This window comes from Myotis yumanensis, unplaced genomic scaffold (genome assembly GCF_028538775.1).
Source record: "Myotis yumanensis isolate MYYU_CA2020_CCGP unplaced genomic scaffold, mMyoYum1.0.hap1 SCAF_23, whole genome shotgun sequence".
Lineage (NCBI taxonomy): Eukaryota > Metazoa > Chordata > Mammalia > Chiroptera > Vespertilionidae > Myotis > Myotis yumanensis.
In genome coordinates this window covers 5,044,587-5,066,319 of record NW_027223774.1, presented here as the reverse complement: position 1 = coordinate 5,066,319, position 21,733 = coordinate 5,044,587, and the positions used below count along the sequence as shown (strand labels likewise).

At 42.3% G+C, this 21,733-nt stretch overlaps 2 protein-coding genes across 2 annotated transcripts; one reads left to right on the top strand and one right to left on the bottom strand.

Annotated features, from left to right (window-relative positions):
• Positions 1–308: 308 nt before the first annotated feature.
• On the top strand, positions 309–21,477 carry LOC138999873 (zinc finger protein 420-like). Its single transcript, XM_070402086.1, has 4 exons — positions 309–483; positions 2,032–2,176; positions 15,640–15,713; positions 17,198–21,477. The coding sequence occupies exons 1-4, from the start codon at positions 469–471 to the stop codon at positions 19,472–19,474; spliced, it is 2,511 nt and encodes an 836-aa protein (XP_070258187.1). The 5' UTR covers positions 309–468; the 3' UTR covers positions 19,475–21,477.
• LOC138999878 (small ribosomal subunit protein eS27-like) lies at positions 4,366–4,708 on the bottom strand. The gene has a single exon (XM_070402089.1). The coding sequence runs from the start codon at positions 4,686–4,688 to the stop codon at positions 4,434–4,436; it is 255 nt and encodes an 84-aa protein (XP_070258190.1). The 5' UTR covers positions 4,689–4,708; the 3' UTR covers positions 4,366–4,433.
• Positions 21,478–21,733: the final 256 nt, after the last annotated feature.

The window sequence follows — 21,733 nt, the reverse complement described above, 5'->3', positions numbered from 1 at the left end:
CGGGTGCTGGGTCTTATGTCTGGTATCTAGCGCTACTGAAAACAGCTCTGGGGGCGCTTCCCAGGCTCTAGGAGGGAACTAGTTAAAGATGGTATGTCATGGGCCCCCAGTGCAGGCTTTTTCAGCGGAGGTAAGGGGTGTTGTATTGGGTTTGGGGATACAGCGGAACAGCACATGCTCTCATTGCTATAGGAGTTTGTGGAATTCTTTGGAAGGACAGACACAGGAAGACAGAATAAAACACCTCAAAATGTGGTCTCCATGTAGGAACTCATTGTTCCCGACTCTCTCCTGTGATAAAGGACAGGAGTGGGTGGCCTTTTTCTCATTTCCAGGTTCTTCTGACTGTGACTGTGAGGGGAGCTAATTAAGGGCCTGGTTCAACACCTTTGAAGGCACGTTCTGTGACTCCTCAACGTACTGTCACCTGAGGAAACATCCCAGACCCCTATCGCAACCCGGAAACAAATGGCTGCTTCTCAGGTAAAAGATATGTCCTATGTCAGAGGCTGTGTTTGCTTTTTCTTGAACATCTGTTGATATATTTCTCTTTCTCTTCCCACACCTGTGTCTCCTCTGTTGCCCCTGTTATAGTCTGTTCTGTTACCCTCAACTGGCTGACTCTCACTGCTGCTTCTCCCTCTGCTCTGTCATCCCTAAACCCCAACAAATCACATGAAGGGAAGGAAAGAGGTGCACTTGCTCCCCCCAATTCTTCTCTTCTGAACCTGTCTCTATCTGAAGTACCTCCCTCTTTGTTACCCCCATTTCTGTTCACCAGAACCCCTCTTCCTCTCAGCTGCCCTTCATCTCTCTAGTGCTCCTTCCTCTCCATATTTCTCTACTTCTGATGTTCTTGTTTTTCCAGGTCATTTTCCTGTTCTTATTTCTTTCCTTTTTTCTTATGATAATCTGTGTCAGCAATTTCCATATTTCCCTCTCTCTTTTTAAAAATATGTTTTATTTCAGAATGGAAAGGAGAGGGAGAGACAGATAGAAGCATCATTGAGCGGAGAGAATCATTGATCAGCTGCCTCCTGCACACCCCACACTGGGGATTGAGCCCACAACCTGGTGTGTGTCCGGACCAGGAGTGACCTTTTGGTGCATGGGTCAGTACTCAACCACTGAGCGACACTAGCTGGACCAGGCAGAATAATCCTGTTCTAAGGTTACTCATAGTAAATTTCCAACTGGAATGGTAGTTCCTATGTGTCCCATTCTATGAGATCTGTATTCCAGCAGCAAACCTATTTAGTTCAAATTCCGTATGAATTTTTTCTTGTGTTTTATTTTTCTGTGTATTCAGAAGTATGGCGCATGATGAGGAAACATTGGCATCACAGGTAAAAAATGAGCTTATGACACATGTGGAAACACAGGCCCCATCTGAGAACCTGGATCAGAATCTGTATCTTTTCAGAAGTATATTTTGTTGTGGTCTGCTTCACACTTGAGAAGAAGTCCATATACTTCCAACCAGCATGACATTGCCAGCTGAAAAATATATACCACTGACTCTGAACAATGCAAATGCAGCACTCAGAAATCCATATGCCTGTTTCCATGCCTTAATTTTATTTAATGTATTTATTTCTTGAAATATATTTTTGTTGATTTCAGAGAAGAAGGGAGATAGACAGAGAGAGACATCAATGAAGAGAGAGAGAATCATTGATTGGCTGCCTCCTTCACAACCCCTACTGGGGATCCAGCCTGCATCCCAGGCATGTGCCCTTGACTGGAATCGAACCTGGGACTCTTCGGTCCACAGGTTGACACTCTATCCACTGAGCCAAACTGGCTAGGGCTATGCCTTAATTTTAAAGTTTATTTCTTGTAAAGTAAAATCTGTAAATCTGTATTGTGAATTTGTGGACATGTGTCAGTGTCAGAAAACATATCAGAGAATGTTACTGGGGCAAAGATATCTTATTGGGTGATTCAGGATACTCCCCTAGATCCAAACCTCTTTTAACAGTGTTTTCATGTTGGGTGACATTGTGAACTCATCTGGTAACCTCTTGGTAGTCCTGTTTTTTCTTTCAGGGACCGGTGACCTTCAGGGATGTGGCCATAGATTTCTCTCAGGAGGAATGGGAATGCCTGGACCCAGCTCAGCAGAAATTGTACCTGGATGTGATGTTGGAGAACTACAGCAACCTGGTGTCCGTGGGTGAGGATGACTTCCTTCCTGAGTTCCTACTCCTCCACAGGGTTTTGTTTCCTTTATTATTTTAACATCTCTGAGGGTTATTTTAACATCTTCTGCTTTCTATGCTAGATTCTTGCTCTCAAGGAACAAATTGGGCACTAGCTGTTTGGCTCATTGGATAGATCACGGGCCTGCAGACTGAAAGGTCCCAGGTTTGATTCTGGTCAAGGCCAATGCCCGGGTTGGTGGTTCACTCCCCAGTAGGGGGCGTGGAGGAGACATTCTATCAATAGTTCTCTATCATTGATGTTTCTATCTCTCTCTTCCTCTCCCTTCCCCTCTGAAAGCAATGAAAAAATATGTATTTTTAAATGGGAACAAATTGGGGGACCTTGGGTGTTGAAAACTTTGTGACGTATATTAATTAGGAACTCAGAGTTTGCACACTTTACAAGTTGTCTATAGTAATTAAGGTACTATCAGAAAATAATATATTAGAAAATCATTTTCTGGAATATTCTAACATTCTACCATGTCTTCTGGCTATAGTACAAACTGGATTGATAATGGGAAAGCCTCTATCAAAATTTACACTCCATTTTCTTTTATTTTTTGACTAGATGCCCGGTGCACAAAAATTTGTGCAATGGGGGGGAGGGGAGGGGGAAGGGGTCCCTCAGCCGGGCCTGTGCCCTCTCGTAGTTTGGGACCCCTCCGGAGATAATGACCTGCTGGCTTAGGCCCGTTCCCGGGTGGCAGAGGGCAGGCCCAATTCCTAGGTGCAACCCCTGGTCGGGCTCAGAGCAGGGCCGATTGGGGATTTGGGGCGCCACCCCCTGTCATGCACAGAGCAGGGCGGATCGGGAGGTTGCATGCCACCCCTAGTCACGCTCAAGGTAGGGCCGATTGGGGGGTTGGGGCACCGCCCCCTGTCACACTCAAGGCAGGGTCGATAGGGAGGTTGTGGCGCCACCTCCTGTCACGCACAGAACGGGGCCCATCAGGGGGGTTGGGGCTCCGTACCCTGTCACACACAGAGCCACAGGGCGATCAGGGGGTTGGGGAGCTCCCCCCTATCAGGCACAGAGCAGGGCTGATCAGGGGGTTGGGGCGCCTTCCCCTGTCATGAACCGAGCAGGGTGGATAGGGAGGTTGTGGCCCCGCCCCCTGTCCCACACAGAGCCACAGGGCGATCAGGGGGTTGGGCTCTGCCCCCTGTCACACTGATCCCGGTGCAGGAAGGCATATTACCCTTTTACTATATAGGATAGAGGCCTGGTGCATGGGTGGAGGCCGGCCGGTTTGCCCTGAAGGGTGTCCTGGGTCAGGGTGGGGGTCCCCACTGGGGTGCCTGGCCAGTCTGGGTGAGGGGCTGTGGGCCGTTTTCAGGCTGGCGGGTGACTGAAGCTCCCAACCTGTCCTTTTTTCCTTTTTTTTTTTTATTCTGGGCTAGCGTTAGCTCTGAGGCTCGGCTCCAGCTATGAGACCTCCGCTGCTGAAAGCAGGTTTCTGGCCTTTGTTTACCTTCTGTATTTGAAACAATGTTGCGATCCTGCTGTATGAAGCCTGGCTGATTGAAAGCTGGTTTCTGGGGTTTTGTTTAGATTCTGTATTTGTTGCAATGTTTCTTAGCAGCTGAGAGGCTGGCAAGGCCGGCAGGGAACCTGGCTTCCTCACTGGAGCAAGCAAGCAAGCCTCCCTGTTCGCATCAGCTGCCTGGCTGCTGGCCGCCATCTTGGTTGGGAGTTAATTTGCATATCTTAGTGATTAGCCAATGGGAAGGGTAGCAGCTGTACTGCTAATTACCATGTTTCTCTTTTATTAGATAGGATTTTTTAAGATTTAGTTGATTCCAGGGAGGAAGGGAAAGTGAGAGAGACATACGAACTTCAGCTGGGCATTGACTGATTTTTTTGTATGTGCCCTGACCATGGGTGGGTATAACTTTGTGAATTTGTGTTCTCTGTATAAATCGCCAGGATATGGAACCATTGTGTTACCTGGTACTTGTTTGTAAATATTAGAAAACCCTCCATTGTGTTTTGTTAGTGGCTGCACCAGTGTTTTTATAATTTTGATGACAGTGTATGAATGTTCTCATTTCTCCACTTCATTGGTAATACATGTCGTTGGCATCCTGTTAGGTGTTCATTAGTATTTCATGGCGGTGTCCATTTGCATTTCTCTGATGAAGAATGAGTTGCACATCATTTTTTTTTTTTTAATCCAAAATGTGTTTATTGGGGTGGTTTCCCACTCATCCTGATTTGAGGTGCGTTTAGTGCTGCTTCCTTCTGAAGGAGCATCCTTCTGTAAGCCTTGCTTTTCTTCCTGTTGGCTGACAGAGAACAGTGGAGCAACCAACGCACAAAACTACCGTTTGTGCATGGCTAAAGACGGTGGTGATTTTGTAGCATCCTGTGCACTTCACATCCATGAAGTAGGAATTGGGGCTCTGCACTAGGCGCTTCTTCTTGTGCTTCCTCTTCTCCTCCTCCGGGGAGGGGTGCAGGAGGTCCTTGGCGAGAGGCATGTCGTCGCGGGGAGGCCGTCACCCCCGGAGAGGGGAGTTGCACAGCATTTAATATGTCTATTGCACATCTATATTCAGATCCTTTGCCCATTTTTCAATCATACTGTCTTTTTGGTGTTAAGATGTGTGAGTTCCTTATATATTTGGGATCTTTAGCTTTTGAGGATGTAACATTGCTTGGCTTTTGTTGTTGTTGTTGTTACTTGGTGGTTTCTCTGGTATGTCAAACTTATTCTTCTGTAGTCTCATTTCTTTATTTTTTTAGTTTCTTTGTTATTTCTAGGAAGATATATTCAAACCAGTATTTTTAAGAGTGATGGTAAAGTTCATTGACTATGTTTCTTAGAGAGAAACATGGATCAGCTGCCTCCTGCATGACCCCTGCTGGTGATGTGCCCACAACCAAGGTACATGCCCTTGACTGGAATTGAACCTGGGACCTTTCAGTCCGCAGGCCGACATTCTATCCACTGAGCCAAACCGATTAGGGCTGGACATTTTTTAAATTGTGTTACTTCTTTTTTCTTTTTTCTTTTTTTTTTAAATATATTTTATTGATTTTTTACAGAGAGGAAGGGAGAGAGATAGAGAGTTAGAAACATCGATGAGAGAGAAACATCGGTCAGCTGCCTCCTGCACATCTCCTACTGGGGATGTGCCCGCAACCCAGGTACATGCCCTTGACCGGAATCGAACCCGGGACCCCTCAGTCCGCAGGCCGACGCTCTATCCACCGAGCCAAACCGGTTTCGGCAGGGTTACTTCTTTTTTCATGTTGACTTGTAAAAGGTCTTTAAATATTATAGATATTAAGTACTTATCAGATAATATACTTAGCAGACATTTTTCCCCATTTCAGAGTTTGTATTATGAATGCACTGACAATTTGCTTTAATGTGAAGTTATTTCTAAAGTATATGGGGTGTAATGCCTTTTGACTATTTTGTTTACCTTTCCACTTAGTACTATAATAAAAAATGAAATATCATAAAAACTTTTCTATATGACCTAGCCGGATTGGCTCAGTGGATAGAGTATCAACCTGTGGACTGAAGGGTCCTGGGTTCAATTCCAATCAAGGTTGCATGAGCAGGATGGAGGCTCCATCCCCACTATGGGCCATGCAGGAGGCAGTCAATCAGTGAATCTCTTAATCTTTGTATCTCTCTCTCCTTCTCCCTTCCCCTCTAAAAGCAATAAAAATGTATTTTAAAAACCCTAAACACATTTCTATAACTCCTCTTTTTATAGATTGAGTTATTACTAGTTTAATGTTTCAATCTTTTATCCATTTTGGTTTAATATTTGTATATGATGTTTATAACAGTTCAACTGCATTCATTCCTTTACCAGTAGACATCTGAGTATCTCAACACTATCCATATATGTGAGAGTATCCTTTACTTCTTTGGTGGTATAAGCACCCATGTACAAGATCATTTTACCTCATGCATGAGAAGTTCTAAGTAGGTTCTTTATTCTACAGTGCTTCCTTTTTGTACTTGCTGTTAATCCACACATGAGCACATTTTTTCCATTGATTTTCAGAGAGAGTGGAAGGGTGGGAAGAAGGACAGGGGGGAGAGAGGGAAACATCGATGTGAGAGAGACACATCGACTGGCCCCCTTATGCTCATGCCTCTACATAGGTGGGGTGGGAATTTGCAAATGAGGTATGTGCCTTTAAGAGGAATTGAACCAGCCATCCTGAAGTGCACAGGATGATGCTCTAACCCTGAGACACACTGGCCAGGGCCTACAGTGCTCCTTTATTTACCTGTGTCTTATTGTGTAAATGATACTTTTTGGATCACACAAGTTTTGAATTTTTTTTTTTTTTTTACAGAGAGGAAGGGGGAGGTATAGAGAGTTAGAAATATTGATGAGAGAGAAACATAGATCAGCTGCCTCCTGCACACCTCCTACTGGGAATGTGCCTGCAACTAAGGTATATACATGCCCTTGACCAGAATCGAACCTGGGACCTTTCAGTCCACAGGCTGACGCTCTATCCACTGAGCCAAACCAGTCAGGGCTGAAATATTTTTTGAAATCAGGAAGCGTGATGCCTTTAAGGTTATACTGTCTCTCCCATGTTTGTTTTGGTTCCCCTGGTGTCCTGTGTCATTTCTTACCCATTTTAGGATGAGGTTTGCTAATTTTCTGAAAAGTGTCATTGGGACGTGGATAGTGATGGCTTTGAATGTTTATGTCAACCTGGGGTACTCGTGACAGCTTACACTATTAGCATTCCAATTTAAGGTCAGTGCATGTGTAGTTCATGTAATGAAGTTATGTAATCACAGCCAACACTATTATTATTGATTTTAGAGAAAGAGAGAAATATTGGGGGTTGGGTGGGGGGAGAGAGAGAGAGAGAGGTACATTTATTTCCCCACTTAGTTATGCATTAATTGGTGACTTTTTATTTTATTTTTATTTCATTTCATTTTTTTAATTTTTTTTTTTTGGTGCCGTGATTCAGATGCGACATTGGTGACTTTGTAGTGTGCCCTGAGCAGACATCAAAGCTGCAATGTTTTGGTCTGGGGACCACACTAAACAACTGAGCTACTCCTGCAAGGCGAGAATGTCCTTTTCTTATCTGTAGTTTAGGCACCCTTGGTGAAGATCTTTAGACCTTCCCAGGAGAATGTCTATGTAGGTCTTTTATTCTACCTTCCTACATTATTTCTCATAATGTCTGTATCACAGGTTTTTTATTTCTTTGTTTATAATTTTTTGTGTTTTTTTAAATTGATTTCAGAGAGGAAGGGAGAGGAAGAGATAGTTAGAAACATCAATGAGGAGAGAGAATCATTGATAGGCTGCCTCTTACATGTCCCCAACTGGGGATCAAGTCCGCAACCCGCCCATGTGCCCTTGACAGGAATCAAACCTGGGACTTTTCAGTTCACAGTTTGGCACTCTATCCATTGAGCGATACCGGCTAGGGCTGCATTATAGTTTTTTGATAACAGAAGCTTTGAACCTTTGAAGTATGTTTTACAATCAGGAAGCCTGAAGACTTTAATTTCATACATTCTTTTCTTTTCGTTTTCAAATATATTTTATTGATTATTTGCAGAGAGGATGGGAGAGGGATAGAGAGTTAGAAACATCGAACAGAGAGAAACATCAATAGCTGCCTACTGTACACCCCCCAATAGGGATGTACCTGCAACCAAGGTACATGCCCTTGACTGGAATTGAACCTGGGACCGTTCAGTCCGCAGGCTGACGCTCTAGCCACTGAGCCAAAGCATTTTGGGCCGCACATTCTTTTCTTGATTGACTTGATTACATGGTGTCCTGTGACATTCACATTCATTTTAGAAAGAGCTTTTCTATTTCCACTAGAGGTGTCACTGGGACTTTGATAGGGATTGCTTTGTATGTTTAGGTCACTTTAGGTACTAATGACAGCTGATACTTTTATTTTATTTTTTATTGTTTTATTGCTTAAAGTATTACAAAGAGTATTACATATGTCTCCTTTTTTCCCCGCCCTTGACAATCCCCTGGCCTCCCCTACCCCCCAGTGTCTTATGTCCTTTGGTTATGCTTATATGCATGCATACAAGTCCTTCGGTTGATCTCTTACCCTCCCTTCCTGCTCCCCAACCCTCCCCGGCCTTCCCGCTGTAGTTTGACAGTCTGTTCAAGGCTGCTCTGTCTCTGTATCTATTTTTGTTCATAAGTTTATAATGGTCTTTATTATCCATAAATGAGTGAGATCATGTGGTATTTTTCCTTCATTGACTGGCTTATTTCACTTAGCATAATGCTCTCCAGTTCCATCAATGCCGTTGCAAATGGTAAGAATTCCTTCTTTTTTACAACAGCATAGAATTCCATCGTGTAGATGTACCACAGTTTTCTAATCCATTCATCTATTGATGGGCACTTGGGCTGTTTCCAGATCTTAGCTATGGTGAATTGTGCTGCTATGAGCATAGGGGTGCATATATCCTTTCTGATTTGTGTTTCTGTTTTCTTGGGTTATATTCCTAGAAGTGGGATTACGGGGTCAGATGGGAGTTCCATTTTTAGTTTTTTGAGGAAACTCCATACTGTCTTCCAGAGTGGCTGCACCAGTCTGCATTCCCACCAGCAGTGCACAAGTGTTCCTTTTTCTCCACATCCTCTCCAGCACTTGTTGTCTGTTGATTTGTTGATGAGCTTCTTCGATTTTTGTGAGTTTTAAATTTTTTATTATTTTTTAAAAATATATTTTATTGATTTTTCACAGGGAGGAAGGGAGAGGGATAGAGAGTTAGAAACATCGACCAGCTGCCTCCTGCACACCTCCTACTGGGGATGTACCCGCAACCAAGATACATGCCCTTGACCGGAATCAAACCTGGGACCTTTCAGTCCACAGGCCAACGCTCTATCCACTGAGCCAAACCGGTTAGGGCTTGTGTGAGTTTTTTCTTCCCTATATCAGGGAATTTTTCTGTCATTATTTTTTCAAACAGGTTTTCTATTCCTTGCTCAGTTTCCTCTCCTTCTGGCACCCCTATTATGCGGATGTTGTTTCATTTTGTCTTGTCCCAAAGTTCTCTTAGGTTCTCCTCCTGCTTTTTAATTTTATTTTCTAGAAGCTGCTCTGCTTGGGTATTTTTTCGTACCTCGTCTTCTAGCTCACTGATGTGGTCCTCTGCTTCTTCTAGTCTACTGTTGATGCTTTCTATTGAGTTCTTTATAGCAGTGATGTCATTTTTCATTTCTTCTTGGTTCTTCTTCATTATCTCTTGGTTCTTACACATATTGTTGAATTTGTCTTCCATTCTTTTCATCCACCTTATGACCATTTCTCTGAATTCTTTCTCTGACAGGTTGCTTGCCTCCAATGCCCCCATTTTGTTTACTTCCTTTTCTGGTGATGCCTGTTTTTCTTTCATATGTGGGCTGTTTCTTTGTCTCCCCATGATCTCTCTTTTCCAGGTGTTTGGTTATGTAGTTCTCTCTCTGCTGCATTGATTTAAAGGCACAAAATATAACACAACAAGGCACAAAGCACAAGGTACTGAACACAAATGTATTCATGATACTAATAACCCCAAATAAAGATGACCACCAGATCAAAGAGAATTAGGGGATAGGGAAGAAAAAGGAGGGGAAAAAAGGAAAAAGAGGAGTGCAAAAATGAAATTGGGAAAAGGAAAAAAAAAAAAGAGAGAAAAGAAAGAGAATGAAATAGAAGAGGGGAAGAAACTATTTATATGTGGAGACAACTCCAATAGAACAGCCACTAATCCCAACAAATTCCAGCAACAGAATGCAAACTATAAACAACAATTGATATCAAGTGAGGCGAAGGAAAACAAGAGCAAAAAAAAATCGGAAAAGAAAAATAAAACAAAACAAACAAAAAAATAGAAAGAAAAAGCAAAACAATCTCACAAACAAGCATTAAAAACACCCCCAATATACTGAACAATCAAGTAAACAACAACCAAATGACAGAAAGAAAAAAAATTTTGGATATTGAAGAAAGAGAAGAGAGAGGTGTATATGGAGTTAGAGCAAGGGATTGGAAATTAGATATATAAGTATGGTGAAATTTTAGCAGGGATTAAAAAGAAGGAATAGGAAAAATCTAAAGCAGGAATAGGGTAAGAGAAACAGAACCACAAAAGGGGAAAAGTGAGGAGGAGAGTTTTGGTAAAGGTAAAGTTGAGGTAAAGTAAAATGATGCTAAAGGAAAGATGAAAATAGAATGTAAAACACTAATCCCAAAATAAGATAAAGAGAAAATATAATGACACTTTAAAAAAAGGTAAAATGGTAGTAGTAATAATACTGGTTAAAAATAAAAATGTAGTAATTAAAAAGGTAAAATCAGGTGATGAAAAAAGAAAAAAATTAGTTTCTTAAGTAAAAGGTGAAAAATAAATAAATAAATAAAAATGTGCAGTAGTGAAGGTCCTTCAGTTCCTCTACTCTTCTGTTTGACACGCCTTAGTCCTGTCAGGTATTCAGGAGAGTGTTGAAGTTCCCTGTGATACACTGTTCCTCTGTGTTGTAAGCCACAGTCCTGATTTTAAAGCAGGCAGTATTTGTTTCCCAGACTGCCGTTATTTGTGTTTACAGAAGAGTCTGTGGTTCAGCCTCTGGGTGGCAGTGTTTCTGGATTGACCCCCGAGGCTATAAGTCCTCTCTAGCCAGTATTTTCGGAGAGCTGTTTCTGCCATAGAGCTGTTTCTTTGATTGTTACTCCCAGCTTTGATTCCCAGGTTCCACAAAAACAACTTTTCCCTGCAGTCTCTGCGAGTGACCCCAATTGGGCGATCCTACGTATTGGGTTTAATAATCAAACGCAAAGATTTAAGGGGGAGAGAGAAAAAAAAAGGGCCTGAGGAGGTGTGCGAGCTCTCGCAACCCTCCACCGTCTAGCTCTGTGTGCAGTCTCTTCCTCACGACCTCTCTCCCTTGGCACTAAGCAGCCAGTACACTGGCAAAATCCGAGGCTGCCTCTTTGCACCCAGTCCAGCTATGGCCTTATTTTTAGCTTTCCCTTCTGGCGGCAGCCCTGTGAGACCCCTTTCCCACTCACGGATCACGCTGGCCCCAATGGCCACAGACCTTGTGGGGCGCAGACTACCCCTGCATGCGTTCCTCTCTCCAACCTGAATTGAAAACCACACCCTTATCAAGGCAAAATCTGACCTTTCCATGTGGAGGAGCAGGGCTCCACTGAGTCCACGTATTCGCGCTGCTTTAGATCCAGTGTTTCTGGGTCAGTAGCCAATTCCTGGATGCCGTGGTTGAAGGTCGCTGGATGTATACGCTTCCGAAAACAGCCACTCAAGATGACGAGGACTCCGCGGCTGAGCCAGCTGTTCGGGGAGTTTTCAGCCGCCGTCTCCAACAGTCCCCTTTCTCCAGGAGTCCTCTGCCTTTCCCGGCTGCAAACTGTCTCCCAGCTGAATTTCCTCTGCCTATTTGGGCTAGATGTTACTTGGTTCAGCTGCTCACCCTGTCTCCTCCAGGACAAGGCACGGGACACGTCCGTCTATACCGCTGCCATTTTCTCCCCCTCAAGAGTTTCTTATATTCTCTTCATATTTCCTCATATTTATTGGCTTCTTGGAATCACAATTTTAATTTATGTACAAATTATTTGATTATTTATTATTTTTTAAATGTATTGTTATTGATTACAGAGAGGAAGGAAAGGGGAGAGAGAGAGAGAGAGAGAGAGAGAGAGAGAGAGAGAGAGAGAGAACATCAATGAAGAAAGAAAATCATTGATTGGCTTCCTCCTGCCTGATCGGATATTGAGCCTTCAATCCAGGTTTTTAACCTGACTTGGAACCAAACTGACCACCCAGTTCATAGATTGAAGCTCAACTACTGAGCCACTGCTTCCAGGCAAATTTTTTTTTCTCATCCTTTTTTAAAAATTATTTTTTAAAATCTTTATTGTTGAGATTATTACAGATGTCCCTCTTCCCCCTCTCCTTCGTTCCCCTCCACCCGTTTCCCACTCCACCACCGGCCCTCGCCCCACCCTATTGTACATATCCATAGGTACTGCATTCATGCATATAAGACTTTGTCTAAACTCTTCCCGCACCCCCCACAGCCCCTTCCCTCTGAGAATCGTCAGACTGTTTCATTTCCATGCCCTTGATTCTATTACATTCACCAGTTTATTCTGTTCATCACATTTTTTATTCATTTGACTTTTAGATTTTCTTGTTAATAGATACATATTTGTTCTCACTTTGTTGTTCATAATTTTTATCTTTATTTTTTTCCTCTCCTTCCTCTTCTTAAAGAATACTCTTTAGCATTTCATATAAGACTGGTGTGGTGGTGAGGCACTCCTTTAGCTTTTTCTTGTCTGTGAAGCTCTTTATCTGATCTTCAATTCTGAATGATAGCTTTGCTGGGTACAGTAATCTTGGTTGTAGGTTCTTGCTGTTCATCACTTGAATATTTCTTGCCACTCCTTTCTGGCCTACATAGTTTCTGTTGAGAAATCAGCTGACACTTGTGTGGGTACTCCCTTGTAGGTAACTAACTGTATTTTTGTTATTGCTTTTAAGATTCTCTCTTTGTCTTTTGCCCTTGGCATTTTACTTATGATGTGTCTTGGTGTGGTCCTCTTTGGATTCCTCTTGTTTGGGATTCTCTGCTCTTCCTGGACTTGTAAGTCTATTTCTTTCACCAGGTGGGGGAAGTTTTCTGTCATTAGTTCTTCAAGTAGGTTTTCAATATCTTGCTCTCTCTCTTCTTCTGGCACCCCCATAATTCGGATGTTGGCATGCTTGAAGTTGTCCCAGAGGCTCCTTACACTATCTTCATATTTTTGGATTCTTTTTTTCTTTTTACTCTTCCTGTTGGGTGGTTTTTGCTTCCTTGTATTTCTAATCATTGACTTGATTCTTGGGATCCTCTAGTCTACTGTTCAGTCCTTATATATTGTTCTTTATTATAGTCAGTGTATGCTTAATTTCTGAGTGGTCCTTTTCCATTTTTTGGCATTGTCATTAAGATCCTTGAAGGTTTCACTAAGTTCCTCAGAGGTTTCTAGAAGATTCTTGAGTAACCTTATAATTGTGGTTGTGAACTCTATATACCATAGTTTGCTTTCTTCCATTTCTTTCATTTATGACATGTTTCTTTGTCTCGCATTTTGTCGGTTTTACTGTTTGTTTCTATGTACTAGGTAGGTGCTCAGTCTCCTTGAGTTGATAGCGTGGCCTTGTGTAGTTGGTGTCCTATCTGGCCCAGTGGCTCAGCCTCCCCAATCACCTGAGGTGGACACTCTTGGTGCATCCCTTTGTGGGCTGTATGCACAGTGTTGTTGTAGTTGAGCATTGATTGCTGTTGGTATCAGTGGTGGGAATTGACCTTCAGGCCAATTGGCTGTGGGGACAAGCTGTGACTACAGTGGGAGAGCTGCTGTGCAGGAGATACCCATATGGGGCAGAACTCACTTCATTGGGGCTTTGATGCTCACAGAGTCTGCCCTTTGAGTGTGTCACTTATGAATGTGAAGAGTTGTAATCTGGTATGGTCTCACACTGACCACTGGGTACATTGTTGCAAAGTCAGCCACTGCGTGGCGCCACCCAACAGGAGCTATGGAGAAATCTGTAAATTCCCCCTCTTTGTATCTGTTTGGAAGTGCCCAGATGAGGCCCAGCTGTGAAGCAAGGTGGCTGCTGCTGGTGCCAGTTCTTAGGGCCTTTTTTTGATAGCTTTGGGGCTGGCTCCCTGACCAGCTGTAGCTTGTTTGACAGGTTTTAGGCTGAGAAAGGACAGGCCTTTCATATGCAAAAGCCTCTGCTCACAGCTTGGGTGTGGTTATAAATTGGGTAGGGCAGGGTCTCAGGGAATCTCCAGGGTGGAGCAAAGAGCAATGGCTGCCAGTCAGTTCTTCACCTAGGAGGTCTCAGCATAGGAACAATGATCGCTGCGAGCACCTCTGTCTGGAAGAGAGCTGCCCCCGTGTTCCCGCCCCGGTGCCAGACAGTCCAGTTTCTCCTGGTATGTGTCTGGGTGCTTCCCGAGTCTCACACGGCACTGGAGCTCAGAGCAAGTGGAAGCTTGTATCTCCCTCCCAATTAAGAAAGTGGCACACCCTTGTGCCAGCCCGTTTCGCACCTCCACACCTTCTACCAGTCTCATTGCACTTTCTTCTTTACCTCTCTAGTTGTCCTTTCACTCAGCCAGCTTTCCTGCCATTTGGATAGTTGTTTTGTAATTTTGATGTGGTTGTGGGAGGCAGCAGGTAACAGGTGTTTACCTAGGCCTCCATCTTGGTTCCTCTCTCCCAGGCAAATTCTTTGATGTTTTAAGTTATGATTCTACTGTATTTTTTAATTTGGCTATTCTGTTTTTCAATTCCCTTTTCAGGGTTGTGTTTGTAAGATACTCTCTCATTGTATTTTTAATTTGATTCTATAATATTTTGGTGATATTATTTAATTCTACTTTTTTTCCTCCTTTTTGGCTTTAAGATATTTAGTTCCATTCCTTTTTTAAAATATATTTTTATTGATTTCTGAAATAAAGTGAGGGGGAGAGAGATAGAAACATGAATGATGAGAGAGAATCATTGATCGGCTGACTCCTGCATGTCCCCCCAGTGGGTATCAAGCCTTTAACCCAGGCATGTACCCTTGACTGGATTTGAACCATGGACCCTTCAGCCCACAGGCTGACACTCTATCCACTGAGCCAAACTTTTTCAGGTAAATAATATCTTTCCATTGACATAGTCCCAGTTTGTTTTTCTGATGGTACACTTTTTCTGATTCTGTGCATGGCTTGATATGTTTTTGTTGAGATTCTGGAATTGTAAACAACCAGGCTTTTGAACATCCTTTCTATAGGAGGAAACAAATAATAACCATCTGTGGCAAAAATTCTACTTTCAGTTCCTGTATTGTTTTCAGTTCCTGTATTCTTCGTACCATTGTCTGTTTAATTTCACAGTTGAAATGTTCTCTGTGTCTTTCTCAGACCCATGGTATCTTTTCAGGTTTGATTCACATCTTCAGTACTGCAGTCTTTGTGGTGCTCGAACAATTTATCATTGTTTCTTTATAGCAGCGACTACAGGGCACTCACTATGTACTGCCATTCCATTCGCACTCTGTGTCATGCACAACAGACACATGTTCTTGAAGATGCCTCAATACAATGAGATCATTGAACATGCACTTCCCTCATCTCTGTCTCCAGCAAAGAAACTGGGAATTGGAAGTGTTGTTATAATATTGCCATTGTGTGATAGGGGGTTGAGCAGGTATCGTTGGCATATGTGAGCAACTCTTTGCCCCTATTTGATGTGAGTTTTCTTCCTTGTACCTATCTTGAGCTTTCTTTGAATTCTTCACTGGCTCTTAGAGTACTCCAAAATGTCATTTGGTCAATACTTACTGTGCACGTACCTGATTGTCAAACCTGAAAATTTGTTTTCTTTCAGCTGTGCCACCTAAAGATAACCAAGCCTTTAGGCCACAGCCCAGAATAGAAAATTTATTCCCTGAAATAATACTGGTAAGATATAAAAGGTTTCACTTTGATAATGTACACTTAATGAAAGTCTTGGAATTTGAGGAAGAGTGTGATGAAAAGAGAGGATTTTAATATGAACAGAACTAATCTGGAACAATTATAATAAATTTTTTGTTACCTAACAATGTCAGGTGTACTATGGATTTGGGAAACCTCCCATATTAAAGTCAGTTACATTGGCAGATCATTGTGTTTCTGCACATGAAGGTTGAAAACAACCTTTTACTGTTACCCAATCTTGGAAAGGAAATCTGGAAAGTCTAGTAACTCATGTAGTCACTAGAGTAAATAATCATTTCAATTGTTTGAAAGGTAGGGTGGGATTAAACTCTCAATCATTTCTAAAATGTATAAATTTATAATGTATATAATATAATGTGCTCAATTTGGCAATCTTGTATGATTTTTTAAATTAAAAAATGTATTTTTATTGATTTCATAGAGTAAAGGACAGGAAGAGGGAGAGGAAAATATCAATGATGAGAGAGAATTATTCATTGGCTGCCTCCTGCATGCCTCACACTGGGGACTGATCCCCAAGTTGGCCCATGGAATGGAACTCTGATCTTCTTATTTATACTTGGAAGCTCAACCACTGAGCCATGCTGGTTGAGCAGTTTGGCAATCTTTTAAACAAGGATTCGTTCTTATTCCTCTAACAATTAAGATGTTGTATTTATATTCTGTCTATAATCTTATATAATAAAAGCCTAATATTCTAAGTGTTCCGTCATCCAGTCATCCATTCATCCAATCAAAACAATATGCTAATGATATGCTAAGCCCACTAACTGCTCACTATGATGTGCACTGACCACCAGGGGGCAGACGCTCCAACCAGTAGGTTAGCTTGCTGCTGGGGTCTGGCCGATGAGGACTGAGCGAGATGAGCCAGACAGGCCCTGGAGCACTCCCACAGGCCCTTCCTGATTGGACAACCTTTCACATCCCTCCCCGCCCCCAATCATGCACCAGTGGGGTCCCTCAGCCTGGCCTGCAGCCTGGCCTGCACCCGTTCAACAATTCAGGATGCCTCAGGGGATGTCGGAGAGTTGGTTTCTTCCCCATCCCGCAAAACATGAGAGCTGCCCCCTGGTCGTCAGTGCGTTCCCACAGGCAGAGCACTGCTCAGCCAAAAGCTGGGCTCCCAGCTGGTGAGTGCAACTGCGGTGGCAGGAGTTTCTCCCACCTCCGTGTCAGCACTAAGATGTCTGACTGTTGGTTTACACCCATTACCTGAAAGGAGCAGACCTAAGTCGACAGTCAGATATCTCCAGAGGGCTTCCAGACTGCAAGAGGGTGCAGACTGGGCTGAGGGATCCACCCTAAGTGCACGATTTTTATGCACCAAGCCTCTAGTATTAATATATAATGAGTATCACAAAACGGTTCTCATAGATCTAGGACACATGTTTAATGTAATCATAACTCTCACTAAAGGTCTTTCTGTCTCCCTTTATTACCAGAGTACACATAATGGAGCTAGCAATTATCAATGGATTGAACATTGGAACAACATTAAGCAAGAGTCATATCTTAATCATCGGACAAGTGAGCTTTCAGAGGACCATCAGAAAAGTGGAAATGTCTTTGACCAAATGTCCAGTCATAATATACGTCAGGTTATTCGTATTGTGAAGAAGACACACCTAGGAAATCGATGTGTCCACTCTTTTCAGCAGTCTTCAAATTACAGTGAGCAAGAGAATATTCATCCTGGGGAGGAGGATTACAAACGGAATCTTTGCGGTAGAATCTCCAGTCAAATATACAATCTAAATGGACAGGAAACAATCCATAGTGGAGAAAAACCTTATAAATGTAAAGATTCTGGTAAAACATCTAATTGGCCTTCAGGTTGTACTCTAAAAAAGAGAATTCGTCCTAGAGAGAAGTCTTACAAATGTAAAGCATGTGGGAAAGCCTTCCAAAGTCGTTCGTCTCTTATTGTACATAAGGGAAGAATTCATGCTACTGCCAAATTTTACAAACTCAAGGAAAATGGAAAAGGCTTTAGTCAGTCCTCAAGACATACTCAACATCATAGAAATCACAGGGAAAAAAAGACTTATAACTGTTCAGAATGCGGCAAAGCCTTTAGTTTACTGTCAACCCTTATTCTTCATCAGAGAATTCACACTGGAGAGAAACCTTATAAATGTAGAGAATGTGGTAAAGCATTCCTCCGCGCCTCAAGCATGATTCGACATCGGAAAGTTCATACTGGAGAGAAACCTTACCAATGTAGCGAATGTTTGAAAGCCTTTAGACAGTCGTCCTCCCTTAATCGTCATCAGCGTATTCATACTGGAGAGAAGCCTTACAAATGCACAGAATGTGGCAAAGCATTCATTGAGTCCGCAGCTCTTAATCGACATCGGAGAGTTCATACTGGAGAAAAGCCTTATAAATGTACAGAATGTGACAAAGCCTTTAGGCGTTCCTCAAGACTTAGAATTCATCAGAGAATTCACACTGGAGAGAAACCTTACAAATGTAGAGAATGTGGCAAATCCTTTATCAGCCATACAGGTCTTAATAATCATCAAGGTGTTCATAATGAAGATAAGCTTTATAAATGTAGAGAATGTGGTAGAGCATTCCTCCTTGCCTCAAATATGATTCGACATCAGAAAGTTCATACTGGGGAGAAACCTTACAAATGTAGAGAATGTGGCAAAGCCTTTAGTGATTCCTCCTCCCTTCATAGACATCAGACAATTCATACTGGTGAGAAGCTTTACAAATGTAGAGAATGTGGCAGAGCCTTTGGGCACTCCTCATCCCTTAGTTATCATCGTAGAGTTCATACTGGAGAGAGGCCTTACAAATGTAGAGAATGCGGCAAAGCCTTCAGGAAATCCCAAACTCTTACTGACCATCAGAAAACTCATACTGGAGAGAAGTGTCATGAATGTAGAGAATGTGGCAAAGTCTTTAGCCGGGCCTCAGAACTTACTTTGCATCAGAGAGTTCATACTGGAGAGAAGCCGTATAAATGTAAAGAATGTGGCAAAACCTTTAGACAGTCCTCACAACTTACTTTGCATTGGAGAGTCCATACAGGAGAGAAGCCGTATAAATGTAGAGAATGTGGGAAAAGATTCAGTGCGACACAGTCTCTTAATTATCATCAGAAAGTTCATACCAGGGAGAAGCCTTATAAATGTAGAGAATGTGGCAAAGGATTCAGTGCGGCACAGTCTCTTAATTATCATCAGACAATTCATACTGGGGAGAAGCCTTATAAATGTAGAGAATGTGGCAAAGGATTCAGTGTGGAGAAATCCCTTAATCATCATCAGAGAGTTCATACTGGAGAGAAGCCTTATCAATGTAATGAATGTGGCAAAGAGTTTAGGCGTTCCTCAAACTTGTCTAGGCATCAGAGATTTCATACTGGAGAGAAGCCTTATAAATGTAATGAATGTGGCAAAGCCTATGCCTATTCCTTATCCCTTTCTCGTCATCATAGTGTTCATAGTGGAGAGAAACCTTATAGGTGTAATGAATGCGACAAAGCCTTCAGTGACTCCTCTACCTTAACACGCCATCAAAGAGTTCATACTGGTGAGAAGGCTTATATGTGTAATGAATGCGGCAAAGCCTTCAGTGAGTCCTCTAAATTTACACGCCATCAAAGAATTCATAGTGGTGAGAAGCCTTACAAATGCAAACAATGTGGCAAAGCCTTTACCCGGTTCTCAAACCTTACTAATCATCAGAGAGTTCATGCTAGATAGAAGCCTTAGAAATGTAGATAATGTGGCAAAGTTTGCAGGCATTCCTCAGGCCTTCCTGCTCGTTAGATAACCCATACTTGAGAGAGTCTTCCTGAATGTAGAGACTGTGGCCACGCCTTTTGCCAGTCCTCACCCTTTACTAATCATCAGAGAGTTCACACTGGAGAGAAGCCTTATAAATGTAGAGAATGTGGCAAAGCCTGCAGGCATTACTCAGCCCTTATTTCCCATTTCAGAGTTCATACTGGAGAGAAGGCTTATATGTGTCGAATTTGTGTGGAAAATGTGGCAAATCCTTTGGCAACCCCTCAAAGCTTTCTCCACATCAGAGATTTCATACTGGAGAGAAGTATTAAAGATTTGAGGAGAGTCATAAGTCCTTTACCAGCAATTAGTACTTACCAAACTCACAGAATTCTAAATGGGAAGAAGCCTTCTGAATGTAAAACATGTAGAAAACCCATTAAAAGGCAATCTTTTATTGCTGTACATGAGAGACTTCATAGTAAAGAGAGAACTTAAAATTGTACAGTATGTGCAAGAGCCTGTACCCACAGCTCAACATTTACTGAATAACCAATGTTTATAGTGGAGGAAAGCCTTTCACTGTAGAAAATGTGAGAAAGCACTGACTGACATTTCTTGGTGGTTTAGCTTTGACCTATGAACGACAAGGTCTGTGCAATTCCCTGGCTGGGTATAAGCCCTGGTTGGAGACTCAATCTCCAGTGTGGGGCATACAGGAGCTAGCTGATCCATGATTCCCTCTGGTCATTGAAATTTCTATCGCTCCCTCTCTTTTCCTCTCGGAAATCAATAAATTATATTTTGAAAAAAGAAAATGGGATGAAAACTTCAGTCAGTGTTTATTCCTTTCTGTACATCAGAAAGTTTAAATTGGAAAGAAACCTTGGAAATGTAATATGTGAGGTTAATCCTTTTCTTCTCAATGGAGTCTTATTTAACATCAGATATCTCATTGTGAAGGAAAGCCCTACATGTGTAGAATGAGGCACAACTTTTAATTATCCTAGTTGTCTTGTTCAACACAAGAAAACTCGTACTGGAGGGAACACATAAATATACCGTGTGTGACTTTGGTCAGCAGTGGGATTGCCTGCATTGTGAATCTCCATGGTAGAGCGTGGACCCATGAACTGGGAAGTCAGCATTCATTTCCTGATCAAAGCTCATGTCCTGTTTGTGGGCTAGATACCCAGTAGGGTGCATGCAAGAGGCAACTGATCGATGATTCTCTGTTGTTACTGCTGTTTCTCCCTCTGCCTTCTCAAATCCTATACCAGTACCCTGACCGGTTTGGCTCAGTGGATAGAGTGTCGGCCTGCAGACTGAAGGGTCCCAGATTCGATTCCAGTCAAGAGCATGTTCCTTGGTTGTGGGCACATCCCCAGTAGGAGGTGTACAGGAGGCAGCTGATCGATGTTTCTCTCTCATTGATGTTTCTAACTCTCTATCCCTCTCCCTTCCTCTCTGTAGAAAATCAATAAAATATATGTTTTGTTTTTTTTTAAATCCTATACCAGTGATGATGTAGTACAAGGCAGGAGATGCTTCATACCTAGGATGCAGAATTCCCCTGAACTCTGCATTGGAGAGAGGACACCTGTTTCCAAAGTGCAGTCCTCACTGAACTAAGAAAGTTAAGTTTATTTCATTTCCGATTTCATATTCTTCTCTGTGTTATTTTTTTCCCTTAGTTTTCTACTCAGCTGATACTCTTTTCTGCAGTGCTATAACAATGGTATCTAAACCTCTTCCTCTCCCACATCTGCCCTCTGTCCCATGTAGCTTCTGTTCTGTAGTTTGGAATGTTATTAATGCAATAACTGACATTAGAATTTGGCAATACTGTGCTTTATATGTATGAAGTAGGTAGACCACTACTCGTGTTTTCATGCTGGATTCTATAGTTTTAAATGTTAATATTTATGGGTTATAATAAATTGGCTTGTGTGTCCTTTATAACTAGAATGATATTTCTTGTCTTGGTATTCATTGTATGCTTAAGAATTTCTCAGTATTACCTCAATAACTTCTTTCTTAGGCTGGATTCAGCCCATATTAAACATATTTTATTCTCAGTAAATTGAATGTAGCTGGATGTTGGTCATTCTTTCTAGAGCAGCGATTCTCAACCTGTGGGTTGCGACCCCTTTGGCGGTCAAACAACCCTTTCACATGGGTCGCCTAAGACCATCCTGCATATCAGATATTTACATTAAGATTCATAACAGAAAC